Source organism: Ichthyophthirius multifiliis, assembly GCF_000220395.1.
Source record: "Ichthyophthirius multifiliis unplaced genomic scaffold scaff_1120509250099, whole genome shotgun sequence".
Classification (NCBI taxonomy): domain Eukaryota; phylum Ciliophora; class Oligohymenophorea; order Hymenostomatida; genus Ichthyophthirius; species Ichthyophthirius multifiliis.
In genome coordinates, this window is record NW_004087085.1 from 20995 (window position 1) to 48631 (window position 27637).

General features: G+C 14.5%; 7 protein-coding genes across 7 annotated transcripts, besides 83 other annotated features; 4 read left to right on the forward strand and 3 right to left on the reverse strand. All coding sequences in view use genetic code 6, as the record gives it.

Annotated features, from left to right (window-relative positions):
- The first annotated feature begins 828 nt into the window (after positions 1-828).
- Positions 829-874: a microsatellite.
- Positions 875-1087: 213 nt separating this feature from the next.
- Positions 1088-1123: a microsatellite.
- A 383-nt stretch (positions 1124-1506) lies between these two features.
- Positions 1507-1559: a microsatellite.
- A 259-nt stretch (positions 1560-1818) lies between these two features.
- Positions 1819-1871: a microsatellite.
- A 48-nt stretch (positions 1872-1919) lies between these two features.
- Positions 1920-1946: a microsatellite.
- Positions 1947-2594: 648 nt separating this feature from the next.
- Positions 2595-2677: a microsatellite.
- Positions 2599-2665: a microsatellite.
- Positions 2678-2773: 96 nt separating the features above from the next.
- Positions 2774-2882: a microsatellite.
- Positions 2869-2907: a microsatellite.
- Positions 2870-2906: a microsatellite.
- A 60-nt stretch (positions 2908-2967) lies between the features above and the next one.
- Positions 2968-3005: a microsatellite.
- A 194-nt stretch (positions 3006-3199) lies between these two features.
- IMG5_047440 (hypothetical protein) lies at positions 3200-4996 on the forward strand (the record flags this gene model as incomplete). Its single annotated transcript, XM_004037573.1, has 4 exons — positions 3200-3508; positions 3552-3848; positions 3920-4020; positions 4067-4996. The coding sequence occupies exons 1-4, from the start codon at positions 3286-3288 to the stop codon at positions 4994-4996; spliced, it is 1551 nt and encodes a 516-aa protein (XP_004037621.1). The 5' UTR covers positions 3200-3285.
- Positions 3864-3888: a microsatellite.
- A 14-nt stretch (positions 4997-5010) lies between the features above and the next one.
- Positions 5011-5083: a microsatellite.
- Positions 5024-5111: a microsatellite.
- An 80-nt stretch (positions 5112-5191) lies between these two features.
- Positions 5192-5223: a microsatellite.
- Positions 5224-5452: 229 nt separating this feature from the next.
- Positions 5453-5522: a microsatellite.
- A 1044-nt stretch (positions 5523-6566) lies between these two features.
- Positions 6567-6666: a microsatellite.
- Positions 6635-6706: a microsatellite.
- Positions 6647-6706: a microsatellite.
- A 1030-nt stretch (positions 6707-7736) lies between these two features.
- Positions 7737-7781: a microsatellite.
- Positions 7782-7948: 167 nt separating this feature from the next.
- Positions 7949-8004: a microsatellite.
- A 64-nt stretch (positions 8005-8068) lies between these two features.
- Positions 8069-8239, forward strand: IMG5_047450 (hypothetical protein; the record flags this gene model as incomplete). The annotated part of the gene is made up of 1 exon (XM_004037574.1): positions 8069-8239. One exon carries the CDS (start codon positions 8069-8071, stop codon positions 8237-8239), a length of 171 nt encoding a protein of 56 aa, XP_004037622.1.
- A 13-nt stretch (positions 8240-8252) lies between these two features.
- Positions 8253-8290: a microsatellite.
- Positions 8291-8430: 140 nt separating this feature from the next.
- IMG5_047460 (hypothetical protein) lies at positions 8431-9491 on the reverse strand (the record flags this gene model as incomplete). Its single annotated transcript, XM_004037575.1, has 1 exon — positions 8431-9491. The coding sequence occupies exon 1, from the start codon at positions 9472-9474 to the stop codon at positions 8431-8433; it is 1044 nt and encodes a 347-aa protein (XP_004037623.1). The 5' UTR covers positions 9475-9491.
- A 1356-nt stretch (positions 9492-10847) lies between these two features.
- Positions 10848-10925: a microsatellite.
- Positions 10852-10969: a microsatellite.
- Positions 10860-10966: a microsatellite.
- A 647-nt stretch (positions 10970-11616) lies between the features above and the next one.
- Positions 11617-11677: a microsatellite.
- Positions 11678-12104: 427 nt separating this feature from the next.
- Positions 12105-12144: a microsatellite.
- Positions 12142-12217: a microsatellite.
- A 120-nt stretch (positions 12218-12337) lies between these two features.
- IMG5_047470 (hypothetical protein) lies at positions 12338-13625 on the forward strand (the record flags this gene model as incomplete). The annotated part of the gene is made up of 3 exons (XM_004037576.1): positions 12338-12767; positions 12843-13283; positions 13450-13625. 3 exons carry the CDS (start codon positions 12338-12340, stop codon positions 13623-13625), a joined length of 1047 nt encoding a protein of 348 aa, XP_004037624.1.
- Positions 12771-12825: a microsatellite.
- Positions 12772-12815: a microsatellite.
- Positions 13297-13398: a microsatellite.
- Positions 13311-13398: a microsatellite.
- Positions 13578-13622: a microsatellite.
- Positions 13583-13622: a microsatellite.
- Positions 13626-14215: 590 nt separating the features above from the next.
- Positions 14216-14246: a microsatellite.
- Positions 14247-14377: 131 nt separating this feature from the next.
- Positions 14378-14421: a microsatellite.
- A 371-nt stretch (positions 14422-14792) lies between these two features.
- Positions 14793-14857: a microsatellite.
- A 43-nt stretch (positions 14858-14900) lies between these two features.
- On the forward strand, positions 14901-15284 carry IMG5_047480 (hypothetical protein; the record flags this gene model as incomplete). Its single annotated transcript, XM_004037577.1, has 3 exons — positions 14901-14984; positions 15030-15132; positions 15190-15284. 3 exons carry the CDS (start codon positions 14901-14903, stop codon positions 15282-15284), a joined length of 282 nt encoding a protein of 93 aa, XP_004037625.1.
- Positions 15285-15649: 365 nt separating this feature from the next.
- Positions 15650-15697: a microsatellite.
- Position 15698: 1 nt separating this feature from the next.
- Positions 15699-15781: a microsatellite.
- Positions 15782-16433: 652 nt separating this feature from the next.
- Positions 16434-16673: a microsatellite.
- Positions 16450-16658: a microsatellite.
- Positions 16457-16658: a microsatellite.
- A 343-nt stretch (positions 16674-17016) lies between the features above and the next one.
- Positions 17017-17068: a microsatellite.
- Positions 17034-17067: a microsatellite.
- Positions 17069-17259: 191 nt separating the features above from the next.
- Positions 17260-17351: a microsatellite.
- A 432-nt stretch (positions 17352-17783) lies between these two features.
- Positions 17784-17826: a microsatellite.
- A 383-nt stretch (positions 17827-18209) lies between these two features.
- Positions 18210-18281: a microsatellite.
- Positions 18282-18984: 703 nt separating this feature from the next.
- Positions 18985-19074: a microsatellite.
- Positions 18993-19075: a microsatellite.
- Positions 18996-19058: a microsatellite.
- Positions 18999-19058: a microsatellite.
- Positions 19000-19058: a microsatellite.
- Positions 19043-19169: a microsatellite.
- Positions 19062-19092: a microsatellite.
- Positions 19070-19140: a microsatellite.
- Positions 19165-19210: a microsatellite.
- Positions 19202-19265: a microsatellite.
- A 90-nt stretch (positions 19266-19355) lies between these two features.
- Positions 19356-19402: a microsatellite.
- Positions 19359-19403: a microsatellite.
- Positions 19404-20193: 790 nt separating this feature from the next.
- Positions 20194-20258: a microsatellite.
- Positions 20245-20309: a microsatellite.
- A 238-nt stretch (positions 20310-20547) lies between these two features.
- Positions 20548-20613: a microsatellite.
- A 465-nt stretch (positions 20614-21078) lies between these two features.
- Positions 21079-21146: a microsatellite.
- Positions 21096-21213: a microsatellite.
- Positions 21128-21235: a microsatellite.
- Positions 21236-21239: 4 nt separating this feature from the next.
- Positions 21240-21364: a microsatellite.
- A 434-nt stretch (positions 21365-21798) lies between these two features.
- Positions 21799-22382, reverse strand: IMG5_047490 (hypothetical protein; the record flags this gene model as incomplete). Its single annotated transcript, XM_004037578.1, has 2 exons — positions 21799-22065; positions 22185-22382. The coding sequence occupies 2 exons, from the start codon at positions 22380-22382 to the stop codon at positions 21799-21801; spliced, it is 465 nt and encodes a 154-aa protein (XP_004037626.1).
- Positions 22074-22120: a microsatellite.
- Positions 22383-22599: 217 nt separating the features above from the next.
- Positions 22600-22635: a microsatellite.
- Positions 22601-22644: a microsatellite.
- Positions 22631-22682: a microsatellite.
- Positions 22631-22683: a microsatellite.
- Positions 22673-22711: a microsatellite.
- Positions 22712-22781: 70 nt separating this feature from the next.
- Positions 22782-22880: a microsatellite.
- Positions 22881-23480: 600 nt separating this feature from the next.
- Positions 23481-23553: a microsatellite.
- Positions 23554-24087: 534 nt separating this feature from the next.
- Positions 24088-24187: a microsatellite.
- A 504-nt stretch (positions 24188-24691) lies between these two features.
- Positions 24692-24734: a microsatellite.
- A 1045-nt stretch (positions 24735-25779) lies between these two features.
- Positions 25780-25826: a microsatellite.
- Positions 25794-25843: a microsatellite.
- Positions 25844-25898: 55 nt separating this feature from the next.
- Positions 25899-25959: a microsatellite.
- Positions 25960-26099: 140 nt separating this feature from the next.
- Positions 26100-27389, reverse strand: IMG5_047500 (ribosomal protein, putative; the record flags this gene model as incomplete). Its single annotated transcript, XM_004037579.1, has 3 exons — positions 26100-26315; positions 26420-26571; positions 26624-27389. 3 exons carry the CDS (start codon positions 27387-27389, stop codon positions 26100-26102), a joined length of 1134 nt encoding a protein of 377 aa, XP_004037627.1.
- Positions 26324-26379: a microsatellite.
- Positions 27204-27286: a microsatellite.
- Positions 27243-27313: a microsatellite.
- Positions 27390-27540: 151 nt separating the features above from the next.
- Positions 27541-27582: a microsatellite.
- Positions 27583-27637: the final 55 nt, after the last annotated feature.

The window sequence follows — 27637 nt, forward strand, 5'->3', positions numbered from 1 at the left end:
TATTTTATTTAATTATTAAACTATACAAATTTTAAATTAACAAAAAAAGATTATTGATAAAATTTTAAGCCTTGTTTTTATGATAAAAATATAAAAAAAATCAACTAATTATTTTAAAATTAAAAAATTTAACTTTTCTATGAAATTCAATATAAAAATATTATTTTTTTTAAAAAAAATACAGAACAAAATACACATTATTATTAAATATATATAATGAAAAATTACTAGATTATGACAAATGATAAACCACCTAATGGATTTACAAATTCTTACTAAATTTTGTGTATAAAGTCGAAAAGCTTTTGATTTAACATCCCAATTACATTTGAAAAAAATAACTACGACAATCATACTATGATTAGATTTAATGTATTTTTCCTTTGAAATATATTATAAATTAATAAAAATTAATATACAAAATGAAATGTTTAAACAAAAATTAATATATATAATAAAAATTTCATATTTTATTATAGATATATATTTACATAAAATTAGATATTTTTTTTTTAATATAATTTAATTAATTTTATTATGTAATTTTTTGGTTTTTTTTAAATATGAAATTTTTATTTTTATTATCATAATATATTAATATATAAATAATATTAAAAAATCTAAATATCATATATTTCAATATTTTATTGTTATTACTATAATAAAGGCATTATTTTATTAAATATAAACTTATAAAAATATCTTTTTTTAGAAAAATTTTGAATTCACTAATTCTGATAAATTAATTTATATATATTTTTATTTTAAACTTAATATTATTTTTTTCTTAATTAATGATTTGTATATATATATTTTAAATATATACTATATATATTATTTTATTTTTTTATTTATTTTTATATATTTTTTATATCTAAATTGATTTTATTTTTTATCAATATTTTATATATAAATATATATAAAAATTAGTTTGTTTTTTTAACAAAATTAGATTTCTTTTTTTTTATATAAGAAAAGAAATTTAAAAAAAAATATACACCGCTTTCATTTTTATTAATATAATCATTTTAATATGCTTTGCTAGTTTTTTATAAAAATTTTTGTATTAAGTTATCTAATAAATATATAATAAGAAAATTTATTTAATAAAAAAACTTTATTTTTTTAATATATAATCAAGATTAATAAATCAAAATATTATTATATCACGAATAATGAATTGTAAAGTTTGAAATAATATAAATTCTTAAAGTATTTATATTTACTTTAAAATGTTAAAACTAATATAATAAGATTTAAATATCTAATTAATTTAATAGATTAAATATTAAAAAAAAATTAAAATATGATAATTAAGCATTTAAAATGAAATAATATTGTTAAATAAATTAAGTAAATAATCGAGATTTAAGCATTATTTTTTTATTATATTTAAATTAATTATAAGATTATATTTATATTGATTTTAATTAATTGTTTTATAAAATAAAACGTTAAATATTTATTAATTTTATAAAGTTAAAAAATAATATATAAATATATAAATATTTTATAAATATTTTTTTTTTTTATTTTATTAAATATATTTTTAAATTTTAAGCGCGTCTTTTTTTTTATTTATTTTTTTTATATTTTAATTTGTCATTTAATAATTTATTTATTTTTAATTTCCTTTAATACTTATTTTTTTAATTTATCCTATTATAGAAATACATATTTATTCTAAAAAAAGAATCCTAAATAAAAAAAATCTCTTATATTTTTATATTATTATCATTTTATTTATATTAATTTTTTTTTTTAAAATAAAATAAAATAAAAAATGATTAGATATAAAATTTTAAAATACTAATCACATTTTATTATTTTATTTATAATATTTTTTTTTTAGTTTATTAAATCATTTTTTTTTTTTCGACATTTTCTTTAGTTTTATTGATTAAAATTTATTTTATGTTTATATATATATATATATATATATATATTATTATTTTAAAAAATAACGTATTGTTTCAAACAATTTATTTAATTAATTTTTAATTAATATTTTTATAAACTAATTTATATTTTAATATATAAAAAATAATAATAATTATATTTTTTAACAGATAAAAAAAAAACAAATGTCTAATTATTCTGAATCAATAATATAGTTAATATTAAATACAGAAGTAAATGATAAAGACAAAAAAATTATCGAATTAGAAAAAAGTATTTCATTTAAAAATTAACAAGCGTTAATATAAGATCGTTAAATATAAGAATTACAATAAAAGTTATTAGAATAAAAAAAAATTAATTAAAAAAGGAAAAACTACGACATAATCTAAAGCGAAAACATTTTTTTAAAATAAAGTATTAATTAATTGTTTGAAGAGAATAATAATTTGAAAAAAGCTTTATCAAATTATAATGTAATTTAGTAATAAAAATAAAACATTATTAGACATTCTTAAAATATTAATTTTGAAAGAATTCCTTAAATTTCAACTGCTTCTTAGTCTGTTTAAGAATAATCTTATGTATAAAATATTACAGAATAAGATGATTTTAATTAATATTTTTAAGAAATTATATATGTAAATGAGAATTCTAAATCTTTTAAAAAATAATGTAATTGTTGATATATAACGAATGAAAAAATTAACAAATTTATATAAATCATAAAAAAATAAAAATTTATACAAAATAATAAAATAATAAATAATGAAAAAATGTGTAAAAATAAATTAATATTAAATAAAAAATAATATGAAAATGTATATACGAATTAAATAAAAAAAAAAATATCTTTAAAAGCAATTATATTTAAATATATATTTGTATATATATAAATAAAAATAAAAATATAAATATGTATATATTTATATATATAATAATTTATATAATATGTATCTTTATATATTAATATATATATATATTTTTTTATATATAAATATTTTTTTTTTTTTTTTTATATTTTTAATTATTTTTCTTAAAATTAAAAATATCTTTCTTTTAATTTTTTTTAAATTTTAATAAAAATTTAATATTCTTAATAAAAAAAAATACATATTAACATAAAAAATGTCTTTTCTTGATATAAATTTATAATTATATCAAACAATATATTTAATATTTGTCCTATTTACATTATAATTTTTATTTTATATATCTTTACTAATAAAGAACAAAAAAAGAGTAATTTACTATAAAGAACTCTCATTAAAACACTCTAAAGAAAAGATATAATAAAACCTATAAATAAACATAAAACTAAGGCCAGAATTATCATAAGAGACTATAGAAAAAGTTTTAAATAGTGATGTCTAAAAATTAAAACAAATGTTAAATTAAAAAGAAGTCTATAGTGTTGATCTAGTAAATATATTCACCTAAAGATGCTAAAAAATAGGATTAGAACTAAACATGATAACTGAACTTACATATAAAGAAGCTATAAAATAAGCTTAAGAATGTGATGAAATTAGGAAGAAAAATCCTGAAAAATGTACTGGAATATTATTTGGCATTCCTATTTCAATTAAAGACATATTTCTATAAAAAGGTATTTTTTTGTTTTTAATATATAAAATAGAATAAAATAAAAGATTATGTCTCTTATATAGGTTTAGCTAGTAAAATTAATACTAAACCTTCTGAAATTGATGGATTTAATATATATTTATTAAAATAATAAGGAGCTATTCCTTTTGTGAGAAGTAATGTCCCTTAATGTGCTTTAACTATAGAATCAATAAACCATATTTTCGGAAGAACATTAAATCCATGGGATTAATCTAAAGCCGCAGGTGGTTCCTCAGGAGGAGAAGGTGCTCTAGTTTCTTCTAGATGCTCTCCTTTAGGATTCGGTTCTGATTTGTCAGGTTCTATTAGAATTCCAGCAGGTAAATAATATTTATTATATATATATATATATATATATATTGGTTTCGTATAAATATATATATATAATAAGCATTTTGTGGTGTTTATGGATTTAAACCAACGGCTTAAAGAGGAATTACTAATGGACATTGTTATTATACTGAAGTATTTAATGGATTATTATCATTATAAGTATAATTATTATTTATGGGAAAATAAAATAAAATATAGAAAAAAGGTATCTTGTGGTCCTATAGGAAAATCAGTAGAAGATTTAACTTTATTTTTTAGGTGTTTTTGTGATAAAAAACAACACGAAGAAGCTGAATTAGACTACAGAAATCAGTATTTAATCGTAAAAGAATTCGATGAGAAATTATACACTACAAAACAAAAACTAAAAGTCGGTTATTTTAAGACATTATCTCATTTCGATGCTACTTTAGCTAATTAACGTGCAGTAGAAATAACAATTGATAAACTAAAAGAATTAGGACATGAAGTAGTAGAGATAAAGATTCCTTCTTAGAATGAAATAGAGGAAGTATTTTTTAAAATTGTGTTTAGTGATGGTTTTTCAACAGCAAGATAAATGACAGATGGAGAGTAATTTATTCAGGAATATAAAGCATTAGATACTATTACGAAAATGAATTATTTAATTAAATCTATATTGATTAGCATTAATAGGCTTTTAGGAGAAAAGAGGGTAAGTAATGTTCTCTAATATATATAATAAATTAGTGCTATTGAATAATAAAAATAGGTAGATAAACTATTAAAAATTAAATAATAATTCATCACTTTATTTAAAAAATATAATATTTAAGCCGTAGTTTGTCCTTCTTTAGGTACACCAGCTTTAAAACATGGTAAAAACTCAGAAAACTTCTTAACTTCTATTTATACATATATTTGGAATTTCGTAGATTTCCCAGCTGGAATTATACCTGTTACAAAGGTTTTAGAAAATGAATAACATTATAAAAATAGTAGAATTAATGATTCTATATCTAAAGATATAGATTAGAATATGAAAAATACTAAAGGAATGCCAGTTGGAGTACAGGTTGTTGGCTTACCTAATATGGATGAACTAGTGCTTAATTTAATGAAGTAAATAGATGAAAAAATAGGATTTTATAAACAGAATGAATACCCATTATGAAAAAAAAAAAAAAAATATATATAATTATATATATATATTTATATATTTATATATATATATATATTTATTTTATATATATATATATATTTAAACTTTATATATATTTAATTTTATTAAACACTAAATAAATTATGTTAAAAACAAAAATAAAATTTAAAAAATATAATAATTTTACATATACTATATATGAGTTTTTATATAATTTATTTTAATATATAATTTTTTTATAAAAATTATTAGATTAATAGTTGTAAATTTTTTAAATTTATTTATTTAATTTAGTTTCAATTTTAAATAATTCATTTTAGTATTATTTTATTGAGAATTAAATTAAAAAAATATATATACACATATTTTTTAATATATTTTTATATTTAAATTTTATAATTCCAATACAATCAAAAAATAGGTTTAAGTTTAATTAAATAATACATACTTTAAATAGTAAACTAAATAATATTATATATTTTATATAAATGTATATATATATATATATATATATACATTAATATATTTATATTATATAAAATACTATAACAGATATACTTATAGTCAATAATGCATTATTATAAAAAATAGTTTGATTATATAAAGTATTTCACAAAATATAAAAATCTTGATATATTAAATATTAAAAATTCTTTCAAAAAAATAAAAATTTAAGAAAAAATATATATTTAATATTTTTTTCTTTCACTAAAATATACTTTATATATTTAAAAGTTTAAATTTATAAAAAAAATATGATAATATAATATATTTAATCAAAATATTCCTAAATCAAAATTTATATAATCAAATGTCAAATACAAGATATGTCAAAAGTTCTATTTATATTTAGAAAAATATAATTATTTTTAACAAATAATTAAAAAATTATTAAAAAAAAAAAAAAAAACGAAAATAATTAAATAAAATAAAAAGCAATATTCATAAAAAAGAAAAAAAAAAAAAAGAAAAACTTTATATTAAAAATGGATTACTAATATTTTGAATTTGAAATAAATTTAAAAAAAATCCAAACAAATTACAATCCACATAACGTTTATTTTTAAGTTTCTCTTAAAAAAAGTAAATAAGATTGCAAAACAATTCATTTTATTTTTACCTTAAAAAAAAAAAAAAAGATGATAATGTAATCGAAAATAAAAGAAGAGCGCCTTATAATTTAATAAATAATACACTTAATATAAACGAAGTATTTTAATTTAAATAAAAATTTAAAATTAACTAATAATATAATGTCCTAGAAAATGAATATGTAAAAAATTTGATTATTAATTCATTTAATTTTTTTTTCTAAAAAAAACAAATATTAATAAAAATCAATATATAATAAAATTTATTTTTTTTAAAAATAATTTTAAAATTAATAATTATAAAAAAAAAGGTCGATTTATATATTTATATTATATAAAGTGATTAATAAATTACATTTGGATAATATTAATTTAATTTAACAGATTATTTAAAAGAATCAGAAAATTCTTTTTAAATATACAATGATTATTTACAAAACTGTGAATAAAAAAGTACAAAAATCCATTTTGAAATTTAATATGATTTGTAAAAAAAAAAAAAAAAATAAAAAAAGAAATACAAATATATATATATGAAAACAAAAAAATCCATAAATAAAATAAATAAATCAATATATATATATATAAAAAACTCAAAATATATATATAATTTAATAAATCAATATATATAAAAAGAGATGTTAAAACTCAATTACATCTTCTCTAGAAAAGAATCTGAAAAACAATCATTTTCATCAACCAAAGAATTCCACGACTCAAGGCTAAACCTAAAAAAGTCAGAAACCATAAAAAATTCATCTCGAAACACCGACTATAATTCCTATATATTAACCCCTAAAACATAATTATCTCCTAAAACCGTTTATCAAATACAAATAATAATAACAAATAGATTTTAGAAAAGAAAACTCTTAGAAAGAATCTTTAAATTACCAAGCATTAAAACAGTTGACAGATTTAAAAAAATAATACTTATAATAATAATAAAAGTCGTAAAAAAATCAGTCTTAATTTAAAAAGGAATAGTCTGCGAATTCCTATTTAAAGCTTCCATCGAAAAATTCTTAAAAAAAGTTAAAAATAATGAAAATAATTAATTTGAAAAAAAAGAAGAAATCGAATCTTCCCAAACAAAAAAACAAATAAGTCCTATAAAAGAAGAGTAACTTTAAGAAAAAACACTAAAATTAATAAAAAACCTTCCCAAATAAATCTACAAGAAGGAAATTCGAAATTCAATTAATTAAAAGGATATTTTAACCATAATTATACATAAAAAAGTGCAGTTTTAGAAATTAATAAAAGCCAAAAAACACTAAAAAATGAAGATTCGGTTAATATAGGCACTTTAGATTTTTATAAAGAAAAAAATAATTAATTAATTAATTAATTAAATGAAATGTCATAATAATATGAATACTAAATTAAATAATTATAAAATTAAAACTCTGAATTGAATTTGAAATTAAATTCTATAGAGGAGTATTATAATTTATATGAAAAAAATGATAGTATAGCAGATAAAAGTGATGTTACTTGTGAAAAATCATAAACTCAGGAATCTTAAAAAATAAAAGAACTTTAAAAAACAGAAAAATAATTAAAAAAATAAATATAAAGATTAGTAGATGAACTTATAATAACAAAAAATGAAAAATTTAATAATTTTTAGAATGACAATGATGAATTAAATTATTTAAAATAATAAAATAAAAAACTTGAATAAGAAAATTAAAGACTAGAATTTAAAAGCAAATGTTTATAAAATAATCTCCTTTAAGGGATTAAGGAAGTACTAGAAAAAAATAGAGAAGAACAATATAATAATTAATAAATTTCTTAACTAATATCTTAATTGGAAAATGTCTAAAAAATACTTCAAAATGAATAAGTATATTTATATAAAATGTGCATATATATATATATATATATATATATATATATATATATATATATATATATTTATATTTATTATACTTAGGATAAAGATATTTAATAAAAAAATGATATATAAAAATTAGAAAATTAAATAATGTTTTATTAATAAAAAGCTGAAAATCTTGATTTAAAGAATTAAGAATTAGAAAAGGATGTAATTTATGCAAAATAAAACTTAGCTGATACACTTAATGTAATTTTAGCGTCTGGAGGTTAGAAACTTATTGACTTTGTCGAAGGTAAGTTAACCTTTCGAGAATCATGAATATATATAAACTTTTTTAATATTAGTTTTTTTAATATAATTATTTTTAATTATATATATTATTAAAAAAAAAAAAAATATATTATTACTAAAAATCAAAATATTATAATTAATTTTTTTTTTTTAAATGTTTTAAAAACTTAAAAATTTAAAAATTTATATAATTTTTTTTTTTTCAATTAAAATATAAATCATAACTTAGCTCCTCCCCCATTTACATTAACTAATACTTTACCAATATTTTTACCCATAAAACAATACTACATAGCTTACGAGACATTTTCAACTCCATAAAAATAATGATCTATCTATTTAATATTTCCATTTTCTATATTTTTTTAAAAAAACTTCTAAACTTCCTCAAATACTGGTATAGCATCACTAGCCAAAACTCCCTAAACTATAATTCTTTTACTTACACACAAGCTTAAATTATATACTCCTCTTCTATTTTTATGATCTTAATAATTACTAGTTGCTCCACATAAAGCCACTCTCCCATATAAATTCATACACTTCAAAACATCATCAAGCATTTTCTCCCCGACATTATCAAAATACACATCCACCCCTTCTGGACATGCCTTCCTTAATTCTCTAAAAAAATCTCCTTTTTTGTAATTAATGACTTCATCCACACCTAACTTTTCTTTTAAAAACTTCACTTTTTCCTCACTTCCAGTAATACCTATAACCCTTTTAGCCCCTAAAACCTTTGCTAATTAGACACAAACTATCCCTGTAGCTCCTGCTGCACTGGAAACAAGTACAGTATCTTTTTGTTTTATCTAGCCAACCATTTTAATACCAGAATAAGCAACAAACCAATTATTATAAAAAGACAAATAAAACGCACATTTTTCAACTGAGGTTTTTCTGGGAATTCTAAATACAAATTACTGCCTTTAAGCATCCATTAAACAATATTCCTATGCCCCTGTATTTGCCAAACATTTGTCCCCAATTTTCCAGTTATCATTTTCCGATAAAATTACTTCCCCAACCCCATATGAGTGTATAGTTTCCCCTTTTTTCAAAGGAGGAAGATATGAAGGAGCACCAGAAAGCCAAACATGCATTACTGGGTCTATGGAAAGATAATATACTTTTAAAAGAAATTCATTTTGGTTTAATTTAGTGGGAATATCTTAGATTATTTGGGTAAATATATTGTCGATTTTTTAAGGGAATTCGGTTGTTGGGCGGTTTTAGAGAATTAGTATTTTGTTTTTCATTGTGTTTTTTTTTTATTTTTATTAAATATATCTTTTTTATATAAATAAAATATATAGTAATTTTATTTTTTTATTTAAAAAGATGAATAATTTATATATATTATTTTTATTTAATAAAAAAACTATATGTATATATATATTTTCTTATATGTAGTTTGATTTAATTAGAGTATTTTTTTAATTATGGTATGTTTCAAATTTGATTTTCAAAACTGGTATCAGATTCAATAGTTTTTAATTATTAAATTTCGTCTAAATGATCTATATGAAATTCATTATTGGAAAATTTTTTAATAAACTTTCTTTTTTCCCTAGCCGTAACTCTATTTTTAAGATTTTAATTAAACCTCTAAATCCTCTAAATTGTCATAAAATAATTTCTAAGAACTCTCTTATCTTTATTAAATAAGAACTTATTATTTTAAAGTTCTAAAGTTATCTGATCTTAAAAATTTCCTTCTAAATCTTTTAATTTTTTTAAATTTTCCGCTTTTTTTTCTTATATTTACTCTTATTTCCTTCTTAATTCATCTATTTCTTCCTATAATCTTATAAAGTTTAAAAAATCCTTAGATTTGACATTTACACTTAATTTATCTTTTTCAATTACCTCATTTAAATTTTAGGCATTCTCATTTTAACTTAAACCGGCTAAATAAAATTAAATCTAATCGAATTCTTCGTATTTTTACTTATTTCTTATCTAACTATTATTATTATTATTATTCATATTACTAGTATAAGAAATTGTTTTTCGAAATTATAATTCCTAATTTTTATATATTGGGGAATTACTTTTAACAAATTCTTGCTATTTTGTTTATATCTTATCCTTATTTATAATATTGTTCATATTTTATATGGCTTTTGCTTATATTGTCCCATCAAATATATCTTTATCGAAATATTCACGTTTTTTTATTTAATGGTCTTTTCCTTCAAATGGATTTTCGATTTCTTCATCTTCATTATCGTCTTCTTCTGACGGGGTATCTATATTTAACTTAATATTAAATTTAATATCGGATATATATTTATTTTTGTATAAAAAATTCTATATAAAAATTTATTTTTACTTTAAAAATAGTATTTATTTCATCATTTTTATTCATTTAATCTTTATTTGCATTCGTTTTTGATTTAAAGCTATTTTAACGTATTATTTCATTACCTGTTTATGTTACAACACTTTAGATTGAATTTAATCTGTATTTTTTTTAGATTATATTTATTGTAATTAACTCATTTTTTTTAGTTCAAAAAAAAATTATAATATATATATGTATTTAGTTTTTTTTTTTTTTTTTTTTAAAAAGAAAATAAAAAATAACTAAATACATATAAATAATAATAAAATAAACAAAAATTAAACTTTATTTATATTTTATATATTATATATATATTATTTATATATTTAATTATAAATATTATATATATATATATTTATATATCTATTATTATTTATCATTCATATATATAAAATTATATATATTATTTTAAAACTAGAAACGTATTTAAATTAATAGAAAAACAACAAACAAAATATACAATTATTATAAATAGAAATAAAATAAAAAACAAAAGATGGATTACGCACCCAAAAAGCCTAAATTATCATAAAACAAAAAGTTTAATATATTTTATAATGAAGAGTCTCAATCAATATTATCATCTTCTTTTTAAAACTCAGATTCATAGACAATATCAAATATAGAAAATTCTTTTATTTAAAAAAAAAATGAATAAACCATAAATAGTTATTCTTTAAAATCATTTCCATAATTATATATAATATTTACAATTATAAGTTTTTTCTATGCAATAATATCATAATGTTAGGAAAATAAAACATATAAATGGCCAAGCTTTTTAGACTTGCCATTTAGAAAACTACATATATTTTAAGTAAAAAATAAATTTGATATATAATAATTTTAATTGTAATAAAATTATATATATAGATAGGAAATTTTATTACTTGTTTTTTGGGAATAATTAATTATATATTAGTTTATCTTGTTTGGTCATAACAACAGATTATATATTAATTTTATTATAAATTAAATCTTTATATAGGAATATTATCTTAATTATTTTTATTTTTATTTTCAGTTTTGCCAGTATAAAGTAAAAACACAAAATTATATATATATATATATATATATATATATATATATATATATTTATTTATATATTTATATATTTTTTTTAAATATAAAAAGATTAATATTACCTATTAAATACTTATTTCCTATTAGGTTATTTCTATAGTTTGATTTATATGTATTACTTAATTTAATTAACTCCTTAACTATTTAATATAGTTTATTTTTATGAATTTAAAATTCTTTTGTTCTTTTTTAATACAGTTTCAATTATAATATGTATTTTACAAAAAACAAAACATTTATTTTTTTTATATTTATAGATTTTTTTATGGAAAATTTGTAAAATAATAGCATTTTTAAATATGAAAATAGATCTTTTATGCAATATTTCTTATTTATTTTAAACACAATTTTCATATCTTTATTTTATTTTGACCTTAAGATTCTCAAAATAATCTTAAAATTCGACAATATTAAAAGAAAATCAAGAGAAAATGAAAACATATTATGAAACAAACAAGCAAATAAATAAATATATAAATAAATAAAAAATAATTAAATATATATATATATATATATATATATATATATATATATATTATATATATATATATATATATATATCTATATATATAATTATTTATATTAAAATCAAATAAATTATTTAATTAAATCCCAATAAAAAAAAAACAATCAAAAAAAACATTTACTTATATTTATATATATAAGTAGTTTCATAAAAAAATAAATAAAAAATGTCCAAAAAAGGAGGAAAAGATAAAAAGAAAAAAAAGCCCGAAGAAGAGGATGAATCCACAGTAAATCTTCCCCGAATATATCGTCGTAAATGCGAATCTTTAGGAGTGTCATAAAACCGTTTTTTCCGTGAAAAGGTAGAATAAGCTATAGACGATTAAGATCATTTAAAAAAAGTAAAACTACAATAAATTAAAAAATAATTTAAATATAAAAAAACACAGTTACATACACTAGAACCTTTATCATCTTTAGATGTTCGCGCAATAATGGAATCTTTAATAGATTTAAAATATAAACATATACAAAGTCTTAAATTAGTAAAAGCAGAATGCCAAGATGAGGCTGTTTAATACATTTGTAATTATATGGAAAAAGGAAGAGGTGTTAAATTTTTAAATTTACCGCATAATTTGATTGGGTATTAGGGTAAATATATATATATATATATATATATATATATATGTATATATATATGAATTTATATTTTTTATATAAATTTAGGTTGTGAATATTTAGGAAAATCAGTGGGAAATACCGAATTTGTTTAAATTTAAAAATTAAAACTGGATTTTAATAATATAGGAACTAAAGGTTTAGGTCTTCTTGCAAAAGGACTTTCCATGAATCCTTATATAATGAGACTTTCTTTAAATTACTGTAATATAGATTCGTATGGTGTAAAATATTTGTAATAGATTTTGGCTTATGTGGAAAGCTAATTATGGAGTTTAAAATTAAGAGGAAATTTTTTAAGAAACGAAGGAATTTATCAACTTTTTAGATCTTTGGAATACAATCAGGCCCTTTAAAAATTAATAGTGGCAAACAATCAGTTTGGAGAAAGCGAAGAAATTCCAGTCATTGAAAAAATTTGCGAAGTAATGATGAAAAATAACTCTTTATAAATTTATGATTTAGACTAAAACGGGATATACGACGAGGGTATAATTTTATTTATATACATAAATAATATATATATATATATATATATTTATATATATATATATATATATATTTTCTTATAATTAAATATATATATTTATTTATATATACATATTCATTTTTTTATTTATCTTTTTTATTTTATTTATTTCGTTTATCGAATTAGGTGCTAAAAAACTACTCGAATGCACTAAAATGTACAAAATTATTAAAAGAGTTCCTTTATAAGATCATATTTCTTATGAGATTAAAGCAGAATTTAAAAAAGTTACTAAAAAAAGAAAGTTTAAATTAAAGAAAAAAAAGAAGAAGAAAAAAGGAAAAAAGAAGAAAAAAAAATGAATATTAATTAAATATATATTTTATATTAGAATTATGTATTATTTATTAAATTTTACACTTTTTTACTATTAATTTAATATTATAAAATTGAAATAATATTTTATATAAGAAAAGAAAACACATATATAACATTAAACTATAATTCTTAAAATTTATTAACTATCAATAACTTATATTAATTAAAATACTTAATTTGATAATACTAATTTATTTTACCCAATAATAAGTTCATATAACTCTCAATTAGTGATAAAAAAGCTCCCATCACTTTAAATTTTTAATAATAATAAAGTTCAACTATTAAAAACAAATCTAAAAGAATATAATTAAGTGTATATATTAAAGAATAAATATATATTCTATTATAAGCTTTATTAAATATTATATTTATTATAAAAAACCCTCTACAAGTATAAGAGTGTATAGAATATATATTTATTGTTTTTTTCATATGGAATAAAAGACTGTTAAACTTAATAGAAAGAATTTATGTCTATATAGATAAAAACTAATATAGCCTTTAAAAACATTGACAAAATGAAACAATATTAAATAATAAAAAATGAATATAAAAATTATATTTTTTTAAGAAAAAAATAAAATAAAAAAAATAAAAAAAAATGAATTATAAATAATTATTATTTATATATAAAAATTTCCCTTATAAAATAAAAAAAAGTCTTAAATAAATAATTAGTATAATATATAATATTTCTTATTAATATAAATACCAAAAATCTCAATTAAATACTATAATATATTAATAAATATAATAATATATATATAAAAAATAATAAAATACCAATATAATTATTTATTAGTTAATTAATATATTCATTATCTTCACATACTAAATGTTAAAACACCTTATCCCATTCGAATTTTAAAGTTAAGAGATTTATTCCTTTTTTTTTTTTTAATATTAATATTAAGTTAAGGAAAAGCAATTAACATATTATAATTATTTTTGTTAAAAATAAATTTATTTTTTATTAATTTTATGAAAAAAAAAAAAATTAAAAAATATAGTTTATATTAATTCATTTATACTAAAAATATAAACTTAACATATATTTTACATCCTTTAAAAAATACAAATAAAATTAATTTTTCTTTTATATATATATATATACATTTTTATTTAATTTTTTTTTTTTATAACTTATTTATATATATATATATATATATATATATATATATATATATATTTATATATATATATATATATATATTAATTTTTTAAAATTAAAAAAAAAAAAAAACAATTTATTTAAAATGTCTGATTAATAAAAAGAAACTATTGTCGATATGCCTGAAAATTCAGAGTTAAAAAGTATGAAAAACGATGCTCTAGCATAAGTAAATAAGAAAATATTAAAATATAAATCTTTTTTATATAATAAGGCTAAATATGCAGTCGAAACATATAAATTTGAAAATAAAATATCTGCACACATAAAAAAGTTTTTTGATTAAAAATATGGTCCCAATTGGCATTGTATAGTTGGTAATTAATTTTAACTTTATTATTATTTTATTATATATAAAATATTATATTAATTAGGAAAACATTTTAATGCCTATGTATCTTATGATTCTAAAAATTTTATATTTTTTTATGAAGGATAAATGGCTATTTTATTGTATAGAAAAGGTTGATGAAATTATAGAAAATATATATGATTTTTAGTCTTTATATATATATATGTATTTTTTTTTTTTAAAAAAAAAAATTAAATTTATATTTTTATTTATATTCTTTTTATATTGAATTATATAGTGATATATACAAAAGGTAATTAACCATTTTTTTTTAAGCATTATATTATATATAAATATATTATATAATAATTTAATATTAAATAATTAAATTATTATTTTAAAAAGAAGGTAATAAAAATCAATAATAGTAAACATTCTTTTAAATAACTATAAAAAGAATGATATTTTGCAAATTTTTAATATTTAAATTATTAAAATACGAAATATTTATATTAATGATAAGTTTTTAAACGATAAATATTATAAAAATTATTAATAATAAATTAAAAATAATTAAATGATAAATAAAAGTATATAAATATATATATATATATATTATATATATATATAGATATATATATATATTTATTTATACAATTAATATTATATATATAGTTTTTTTTTATTTCCTTTATTTTTTGTTTAAGAACTTTTAAATAAAAATAAACCTTTTACTATAAAAAGGCAATCTTTAAAGTCCGTATAAATTATTTATAAATCTAATAAAATTAAATCTATATTATTATTTTAATATTTAAATTTTACATAAATACATAATTTAGAATACATTTAATATATTATTTATCTATTATATAAAAAAAAAGGTTATAAACATTGTAATTCCGATTAGTATTAATACCGATTTCATATTAAATATTTTAATTTTAATTAAAAAGATATATTTGAATTACATTTTAAGCTATAAAAATATAAAAGATTTACCTGTCATATATAATATGTTTTTTTTAAAAAAATAATCAGATATATATATAGAAAGTTTATTTTTATTTAGTTTTAATTTTATAAATTTTTCATTAAAAATAAAAAAATTATTAATTTTATAATTTTTAATTTTTTATTTTTATTAAAAACTTCTTCATTAAATATTTAGAAAAATCTTATTAAAAAAAATTAAAAATAATTGTAATTTGGGCCTGTTTTTATTAAAATACGTATTAATATTTATATATTTTACAATTATTTTATATTAATTATTAAAAAAATTAATTAATATATATAATAGAAATCTTAAAGGGAATTTCTATCAAGAGGATTAGTGTTTTTATATTTAAAGAGGAATTCGTGTTTTATTATACTTAAAAAAAAAATTGTACTTTATTATACATTAAGAGGAATTGGGCTTTATTATACTTAAAGAGGAATTGGGCTTTATTATACATAAAGATGATTCGTGTTTTATTATACTTAAAGAGGAATTGGGCTTTATTATATTTAAAGGGAAGTCTTGTTTTATTATACTTAAAGAGAATTCTTTTTTTTATTATAGTTATCATAAATGGAAAATCTAAAAAATCAAGATATAATATAATTAAAAGTATACTAGCTAATATAACTAGTTTATTTTATTATAAGATATTAAAGGATGATTACTTTTTATAATTGCATTAATTTAAATAATGATTTATTTAATTAAAATTTACTCTAAACTCTTATTAAAATAATGTTAAAATTTTTACTCTTAATAATATTGATATAAATAAAATATATACTATTGTAAAAATATAAAAAATAAAATAATTCATTTTACAAATAATAAAATGTATATAATAATAAAGAAATAAAATAAAAAAAAACTTTTTATACGGTAAATATAAAAAAAAGAAATAGCAAAAATAAAAAAATTATAATAAAAATAAATAAACAATAAAAATAAAATAAATCTTCATTTATTTATAAAGGATTTAAATATAAGTGATATGAAATATAAAATTTAAAATGAAAAATATTATAAAAAAAAAAAAAAATGAATTTAAAATAAGTATACATATATGATTAATTAAAATAAATAAAAATAAGAAATTAAACTAAATTTTCTATAAATATTTTAAAATATATATAAATAAAAAAGAAAATATAGATAATAAATATATATATATATATATATATAATTATATAGATTTATATATAAAAAAATATTTATAAATATATTATTATATATTTATAATAGTGATTTCATTTATATTTTTATATAATGAATATTATAAACAAAATATTTTTTTCATAAAAAAATAAATATTAAGTTTTCAAAAATAATTATATTAAATATATGATTAAAATTAATATTAACAAATTTTAATATTTTGTAAAATAATTTTAAATTATAAATTAGAAATATCTATAATAAAAAGTAAAGAAAATATTTATTTATTTTTTTACAACAACAACAAAAAAAACAGCTAATTTTCATTATATCTTTTAATTTTATATATTAAAATATATATGTATATAATCATTTATTTATTTATAAAAATACAATGTATTTCTTGTTTTTCTAAATTTTTTTATTGCTTTTTTATATATTGTATTCTATTATATTTATTTTTAATAATTTGACAATTAATATTATTTTAAATTAAATAAAATTTTAAAAAAAAGATAATTATATAAATAATATATAAATATATATAAAATATTTAATGGATCACTAATTATAAGGTAAATTATTGTATTTTTTTAGTGAAAAAATAAATAATTAATAGTAATAATTTGTTGATGTAAAAAATAAAAAAAATAAAATAAAAAATATTTTAAATAAAAAGGATTTCACAATTGAAGAATCTTACTAATTTCTAAATTTTTAAAAACTTGAAGGAAATTAATATTATTATTAAGAAGAATATTTGAAAGCAATCAATATATATATATATAGCCTTATCTATTAAGAAAAATCTATATAAATAAATACCTTAAATATAAAAAGAAATTTATATACCTTGCCTATATAATATGGCAGTAACTTTATTACACATAAATGAATTTAAATTAAGTAATAAATTTATAGAAGAAGTAAAAAAATATTATTATATGATATATATTTATATATATAAAATATAATTAAATTTAAAAATATATATATATATATATATATATATAATTTTCTATTTAAATTATTATAAAAAGATTTTTAAAATAAATCCTAATAATTAATTTGGAAATATAGTTAAAAGCTATTATTTATATAAAATAAGAAAATTTAATGATTCATGGGAATTATTAAGAAATAGTTTTAATTAAGGAATAAATTAAGACTAAATAGATATATATTTACATTTATAAAAAAATATTTAAATAAATTAAAATTTAGGGTTTTAAAAACTTTAATATTACTCAAATGATTTCAATTTTGTTAAAATTTTTAAAAAAAAATATTTCAAAAGAAATTCCAGATAGATATGAACTTTAAATAAAAAGCCAAAAAATTCTATTTAGTTAAGAATTTAATAATTAAGATGAGAAGATACTCTATTATGATGATGATAAATAAATATTTATTGATAAGCATGGAATAAAAGGAAAAATGTCATATCCATTGATAAAATTTTTTAAATCTATTGTTTAATATGGCAATGAAATTGTTAATTGCAAAAGACGAAATTAATATAATTAAAATGAAAATATTTAAGAATAATAAGAAGAAGATGATGAAAATAGTATATTTTGAAATAAAATAAAATACATATATATTTATGATTTTTTTTTGTAAATATTAAAATTAAAAAATTTATTTAATATTCAATATTTTATAACAATGATGTTAATATAATACAATGGTAATTAAATTAAAATTGTAATTTTAAAAAAAATTATATAAAAAAATAACAAATAAAAAAATAAAAAAATTAAAAATAAGAAATAAATATAAAAAATAAATAGTAATTATAAAAAATTAATTAAAAAAAATTAAAATTTAAAATATAAAAAATAATATTAAAAATTTATTGAAAAATAAATTGAAATAAAAAAAATATTTAAAATAATATATATATATAAATATATATAAATATATATATATATATATATATTTTTTTTTTTTTCTATATAATTATATTTTTTTTGTTATTATATTATTATTTTTTTAAAAGTTTTTAATTTTCTAGATATTTTCATAAATAAATATTTAGTTTTTAATGAAAAATTTTTCTTAATAAGATTTTTTGTACAAAAATGAATAAAAAATAAAATATATAAAAAAAAATAAAAAAGTAAAAAGAAAATCATAATAATATCTTAAATTTTTAAATAAATTCATTAAAAGATCATATAAATTCGCTTAATGTAAATTTTTATAAAAAAAATATATATTAAAACTTAAAAAAGAAAAAAATTTAAAACTCGTAATGTCCAAAAAAGGAACGAAAAATATCAGAATCTTCAAATAATACAATTTCTGAAAAAAATTAAAACATATCTTTTACTAGTAACTTTTCATCATCGTCAAGTACATCTTCAAAAGAAAAAGTTGATAAAAATCATTAATAAATTATTTAAATAAGCGACAAATTTTTAAAAGAAGTTGAAAAGTCTTAAAAATTAAGTGAAATATTCATTCAAAAAGCAACTTCGATAAATATTTTTAGAAAAAATATAAAAAATAAAATTTACTCAGAAGCCTTAAAAGCATTATTATAAACATTTTACGAATTAATAATATAAATAAATAGTTAATTTTAATATAATAATATAAATTTTGTATAAACAAGGTTATTACAATAATAAAAAATTATAGGTGAAAATTAATAATATTTAAATAAAATAAAAACAAAAAGTTAAGATTTTTTTTAAGGAGAAAATAAATAAATAATATTTTAAGAAAAATAATTTGAATTATTAAGATAATGTATTAATAAAAGAAATATATATATAATAATAAATATAACATATTTATATTTAACTTATAAATATTTAATTTTTTATTTTTTAAATAGAATTTTTACAAACCTTATATAATTTTTTTAGTAATTAATAATAAATTATATTGTATAATTATAAATAATTGAAAAAAAACAAATTTAAAATATATTTATTTATTTAAATTTATAAATAATTATTAATGTTAATATAAATATATATATATAATATATATATATATATATATATATATATATATATATATATATATATTGTTTAGAATAATAAGAAAAAATTAGAAGATAAAAAACTATTTAAAAATTAGAATCAGAAGATGAATTAAGTTAAATTTAAGAAATAAATTAATTTGAAAATAAAAAAGAAAATTTTATATTAGAAGAAATTTAAAAAAAAACAAGAAATTAAAAAAAATAGAGTTATAATAATAATTCTAATATAATGCCTTGTATGAAAAAAAAATAATAATTTAACAGTAATTCGTAATTTTCAGATAATAATAATAATAATAATAATAATAATAATAATAATAATAATAATAATAATAATAATAATAATAGAAGTTAGAAAATTTTTTACTAAACTAAATTTCCAGTTGGAATAGAGTTTGTAGGTGGAAAAAAAAAATTTAATGATAGAAAAAATTCAAGTAATATCTTTGATATAGTAAATGAAGAAAATAAAATTTAATGAGATATAAAATATATAATTTTATTATATTTATTTATAAATTTTAATTTTAATTAATAATATAATTATTTTAATTTATTTATTTTTTGCTTTATAATAATTTTATGTTTAAAATATATTATATAATAATTATATAATTTTTAAATTAATAAATTTTATGTAATTTATTATATTAAAACATATTAATAATATAATAAATTTATAAAAATTAACAGTTATTTTCAAAAAATATTAGTAATTGAACATAGCTAATATACAATATATTTATATTTTAAAAAATAAAAAAATATTAAAAAATATGTATTAAACAAAAATTACTATAAATATAAATATTAAAATAAATATTATTTTTATATAAATAAAATAAATTTTAATTAAAAATAAATAATAATAATAAAAATATATATAATAAATAAATTTTTATAAAAAATAATATTAATAATAATAATAATAATTATAATAATAATAATAATAATGAAAATAAAAATAATTTTAAATTTTATATTTAAAAAAAATATAATAATTTTTATATATAATTTTTACTAAATTAAATTAATTTTATAATCTTAAAAATGAATTAATAATTATAATAATCATAATTTTTCAATATAAATAATTTTTTATGTATATTTTAGTATATAATAATATTATACTATCAATATTTTTTTTAATAAAATCTAATAATGTTATAATAATATTTCAGATATTTTATTTAAATAATTTTATATTTATAATATTTAATTTAACATAAATATTATGAATATTTTTATTTAAAAATAAAAGTAATATATATAAATATTTTAAATTTTATAATTAATATAAATATAATTTTTTTTTTTTTTATATAATTTTATAATAATTATTTTAATATATATTTATATAAATTTATCCTCTAATATATATTAATATTAAATAATATTGAATAAGATATTTTTATTTTTAAAAATAATAATATATATAAAATTACATATCATTTTATTTATGTTTTTATTTAAAATATAATTATAATGAATTTTTACTTTTTTATTTAAAAAATCATTATAAAAACTTATATTCATTAAAATACTATTAATTATTCATAATATTTAAATATAATATCTGGATATTTGGGTTTTAATTCTCTTCCAGGAACCCAAGTATTAAGTGGCTATTCTTTATTTTTTCTTACAGACCACGAAACTTCATATATAAAATCCTCAGGATCATTAGGATTTTTTTAAATATCGACTATTTTTAATGGAATATCTTTAATTAATAAACTTCCTTATTATATATTGCATATTTTATCAGTAATTTATGATAGAAAAGGGTTATTAGTATCCTATGTCATTTATTTTTATAATTTAGTGTTTTATTTTTATTATATTTTATGTTTTTTCTATCTTAAATTTTAACTAATTCTTCTCTATTTATTTAGTCTAAAATATTCTATAATTCTACCCATGCTTTTGTATTTGCTCGTGCATTTATTTTATTATTTTCACTATATTATTGAATTGCCCAAGTACAATTTTTTAGGTTCTCAAATGGTTCCCATGTATTATGCTTTTCATGCCATCCTTTCCATTTTATAAAGAATTGTAGTTTACCGTCTATATATCTTATTTTTTTAATTTATTATATTTCATATAGATCCATTTTAATTTATTTAAGATTATTATTTTATTTTTTATATTTTGTTAAGAGATGTAATATTTTTTAATTTTAACAGTACATAAATTTTAAACTAATTAAAAAAATATAATTATATTATGTTAAATGTATATATATTTTAAGTATTTGTAAATAAATTAATGAAAAAAAATAAAATAAAAATAAAAATTTTTAGTCTTTTATTTATATTAGATTGAGATTTTAAAATAAAATAAAATAAAATAAAAAAAAAAAATAATATATAATATAATTGATATAATTAAAATATAATTTGTAATAATAAAAAAAATAATAAAAATAATAATAAATAAAAAGCATTAAAAACTTTATAAAATAATTTATTTAAAATTCTAAAATTATTAAAGTATGTATAAGATTTTAATTTATAAATATATATATATATATATATATATATATATATATATATATATATATATATATATTTAATTATTTTTATATATTTTTATCTATATTTATATATATTAATTTTTAATTAAAATTTTTACAAGAAATTATATAATGGGAAGTAAAAAAAAAAAGTAAAAACTATTAAAAAAGTTGATATAAATAAAAAAATAGTTTTGTGTTCAAATTAAAGAGAAGAAAATATTTAAGAAAATAATACAATTTAAATTTTTTAGCAAAATATAATTTATTAAACTAAATTTTAAGTAATTTAAGGATTATATTAATATATATAAACTGATGCAATAGGTATTTTATATAAAAAGTATATATAAAAAAAATATAAATTAATTAAGTAAATGCTCATTAATCTCCATTCACAAATTCTCCAATAGTTAATAAAGCAAAGTTTTTATTTATATAAAAAAACTATTTTAAAAAAATATATAATATGTAAGAAACTTCTAAGAAATAAAAAATTAGAAATAATGTAATAATTGTAATTATATATTCAAAAAAAAAAAAAAAGTGGAAATAGGAGATGTTTCATATACAATAAATGAAGGATAAATAAGACATAAACATATAATACACGCAGCTTTGCCGCCATATACTATAAATACTAATATATAAGAATTACAAACGAAATTATATGAAATATATAAACAAATGTATTAAATATATATATATATATATTTATATATTATATATATATATATATATATATATATATATATATATTTATATATATGTATTCTTTAAAGATTATCTCTTGCTGATTCATTAGATATATAATCTATTTGTTTTACAGATTTGAATCAATAAATTCCCACTTCCTTACATTTAGAATGTATGATAGGAGCTTTGGTATTATATATAGATGAAAATTAATAAAATACACATATAAAAAATATATGTATATCAAATAATGAAAAACATATAATATAATCTTGCATGTTTTAAATGGAAAGCAAAATTATGGCAATATAAGAACAAAGTGTTAGAGAAAAGATAAGAAAAAGCGTGTCTGATCTATGTTTTTCAAGTATAGTCAATAATAAATTAGTAAGTTAAGAAAATGAAAGAATATAAGAAAGCGAAACTAAATTTAAAAACATAGAAACTTGTATTTATTTTTATAAAAATAATAATAACGAAATATTTCTATATATTAAATAGAAAACGAAATAATAAATAACTAAAAATAAAACATTGAGTTAGTAGAAAATGTCTAAGAAGAATCAGAAGATGAAGAAGAAATATAAAATAATTGAAAAAAAGTCTAATATATAAATATATAAATACATATATATACATATATATATAAAAATTTTTATATATACATATATATATATATATATATATATATATACTTATATGTATATTTTCTCATATCAATTTATTTTTTATTGGTTCATTTCTTTTTTTACATTCAAAAGCGATTTTTATATTTATTTTAAATTTTCTTCTATATTAGAATTTTAGTTTGCATTTTTTAGTTTGTGTACATTATTCTCTATATAAATATTAATTTATGGGCTTTTTTATATTTCATTTATTTAGTTTTCCTAACAATATACTTATAAAGATTATAAAACATTAAAAATTTAATTTTAATTAAATATTTTCTATTCTTTTATTTATTATTGAAATTCTTTATTTAGAATTTAAAAATCAGTATCTATTTCCTATATTAAATTAACTAAATCCTAATTTTATTATAAATTTTACAAAAGAACATGTTCATGTGATTAATGGAAAAGTTTTAAACATTTCAAACAGGCAAATCTTGAGTTTTCTTAGCATTTTTTATCTATACATACTATTGAAATTTCAAAAATGGGATGTAAATAGCATGAATTTAACTACATTTTTTATAAAAGTTAAATTATATATATATATATATATATATATATATATAAATATATATATTTGTTTTGATATTTTTTTTATTTTAAAAAAAAAATAGAGTTTTTTATTTTTCAGTATTTAACCTTATTTTATATATAAATTTAATATATTTTTCTATTAATAAACCTTTCTTTTAAAAGAAGGTCTTTTTAGGTTAAAAACATATTTTTTTTTTTTTTTTTTTTTTACAAAAAATGAAAAAAAATTATTTTTTAATATAAAAAAAAAAAACTAATAAATTCCTTTATTTTTTTTAATGGGAGAAAATATCAAAATCAAAAACAAAAACAAAAAACCAATTTTTTTTTTTAAAGAATAAAAATACAATTATTATCTTTTATTTTTTTATATTTTACTTTTATTCCATATTTTTAATATCTTTTTTATTATTCTTGATCATCTTCATTATTTTACGGATTTAAATATAGTCCCAATTTTATTTTGGAACAACATATGTCGTAATTATTATAGTTTTTTAAAATTTTTATAGTCTTTTTTCCTCATATGTGCTGTCTTTTTGGGCATAATGATATTATAAAATATTTAAGGAGATAATATATATATATAAATAAGAAGATTTTATAGTGAATTTTTGAAGAGAAAAGATATGGTTTGAAGATGTTGATTATTTTTTGCAAGGAAAATAAATGTTTTTTAGAAATATATATTAGAATTTATATAAGTATCTTTTTTTTTTTTTATTTATATTAAAATATATATTTATAGTATTTTATTTTTATTTAATAAAAAAAAATTATTTTTAATATAAGTATAAAATTAAATCTATTTAAAAATAATATAAAAAAAAGAAAAAGAAAAAGAAAAAAATAATTAAATAGAAATATTTTTAATAAAAAAAAAAAAAAAAAAAAAAATATTAAAAATGCAGTAAAAAGCATGGTAAAATGGTTTTTTTTTATTCATTTTTTCATGAAGATAACTGCAAAAAATAATATAGAAATTATTACTTGCAATTTTTTTTTATTTTTTATAAATAAAAAAACAAATCAAGAATAATTTTTACAATTTATAAATAAAAAAAATAAAATAAATAAGAATAATAATAAATAATAATATTTATTTTATATATAATAATTTATATATTATTTATATTTTTAATATATATTATAAAATATTGTATATTATTATTAATAATGGAATATTATTTTAAAAAATTGATAAAAAATATATATATATATATATATATATATATATATACAAATATATATATATATCTATATGTATAATTATTTATTTATTTTGTTAATATATTTAAATCTTTTATTATTATTTATTTTTTTTAAATAAAAATCTTTTTAATTTATCCAAAAATAAAATATATATTTATTTATTATATATTTTTATTTTATTTTATAATAATAATACTCATAATAAATTTATTATACATCCAATTTAACTTAATTTTTCTTTAATTTCTTCTGCTTCTTATTTCTTTAATTATTATTTTAAAATAACCGGCGATTTTTCTACAATATCTTTAGCATCTTTTAACCCTAAACCAAGTATAGTTCTTACCTCTTTAATAATTTTTATTTTTTAATTTGGATCTATAGATGCTAATTCAACATCAAAATTAGTTTTCTATATTAATATATATATATATATATATATATATATATATACAGATACATATATATATATATATTTTAATTTTTATTTATTTATTTAATTTTTACATCTTTTACTTATACTTATTCCTCTTTTTATGTCTTAGGTTATTCTTATTAACTAGAATTTTATTATTATTAATTATTTTATCCGAATCCTTATAAAAAATTAGAAATACCTATATTTTTATGCCAATTATCTTATAAAAATTATTATTATTGATCTAATTCTAATTTAATAATATAGATATATATATATATATATTAATAAAAAATATTAACAGTATTATTTAAAAATCGGCCAATCAGTATTCACGTTTACAATCGAAATATTTGTAATTTTTTATATTTTTATATTTAAATTTGTCAAGATTTTTATTCTAATCTCTTTATCCATATTTAATAATTCTTCTGCTAAAAATTCTACATATTATTATTGTTTTTAAGAAAGCCTTTTTTTTACTTCTTCTATTTCCTTTTGCTTTGTTTCTAAGTATTTTTAAGTCCATTCTTTTTCATATTTTTCACATAATTATTATAATTTTTAATCGTTTTTTATTTGTTCTTCACTTATAATGTGTTTTGATGTAAAATCGAAAATGTTTTATTAAGCTTCTATAGGAGGAGATGCTATAGAAAAATACTTTTTTATTATATAATTTAAACATAAATGCCTTTTTAATATATTCATATTTTATTTAAATTATTGTTTGATTAATAAATTAAAACAAATATATATAATATATATATATATATATTTAAAAATATAAGTTTTAATGATTTTTTTTTTATATTTATAATTGTATAAATATTTTATTTTAAATTAATTTTATATTTATTTAATATTATAAAATGTGTTTTTAATGTTTTTTTTTTTAAAAAAATAATATAAAATTAAATGTTTATTTTTTTAAAAATATAAAAATTTAAATATTTTTTATTTTTTTTAAAAAAAAAATGAATAAATATTTTAATATTTTAATTTTTGTATGTTTATTTATTTTATCTATCTAAAATTAATAATATGAAGAAGAAAATGTAATGCCATTTATATTCACATCTTTTAATGGGTATATATAAATAAAACATATATAAATTTATTTATAGATTATTTTCTAAATTTAAAATTAAATATAAAAAAAATTTAATATTATAAATATATAAAATGTATAACTTGTTTTTATATTCTATAACTTTTTTAAAAAAAATATACATGTAAAAAAAATATAAAAGTAAAAAAATGAATGTAAAAATGTATTTACAAAATTAAATAATAAAAGTATTAATATATAAATA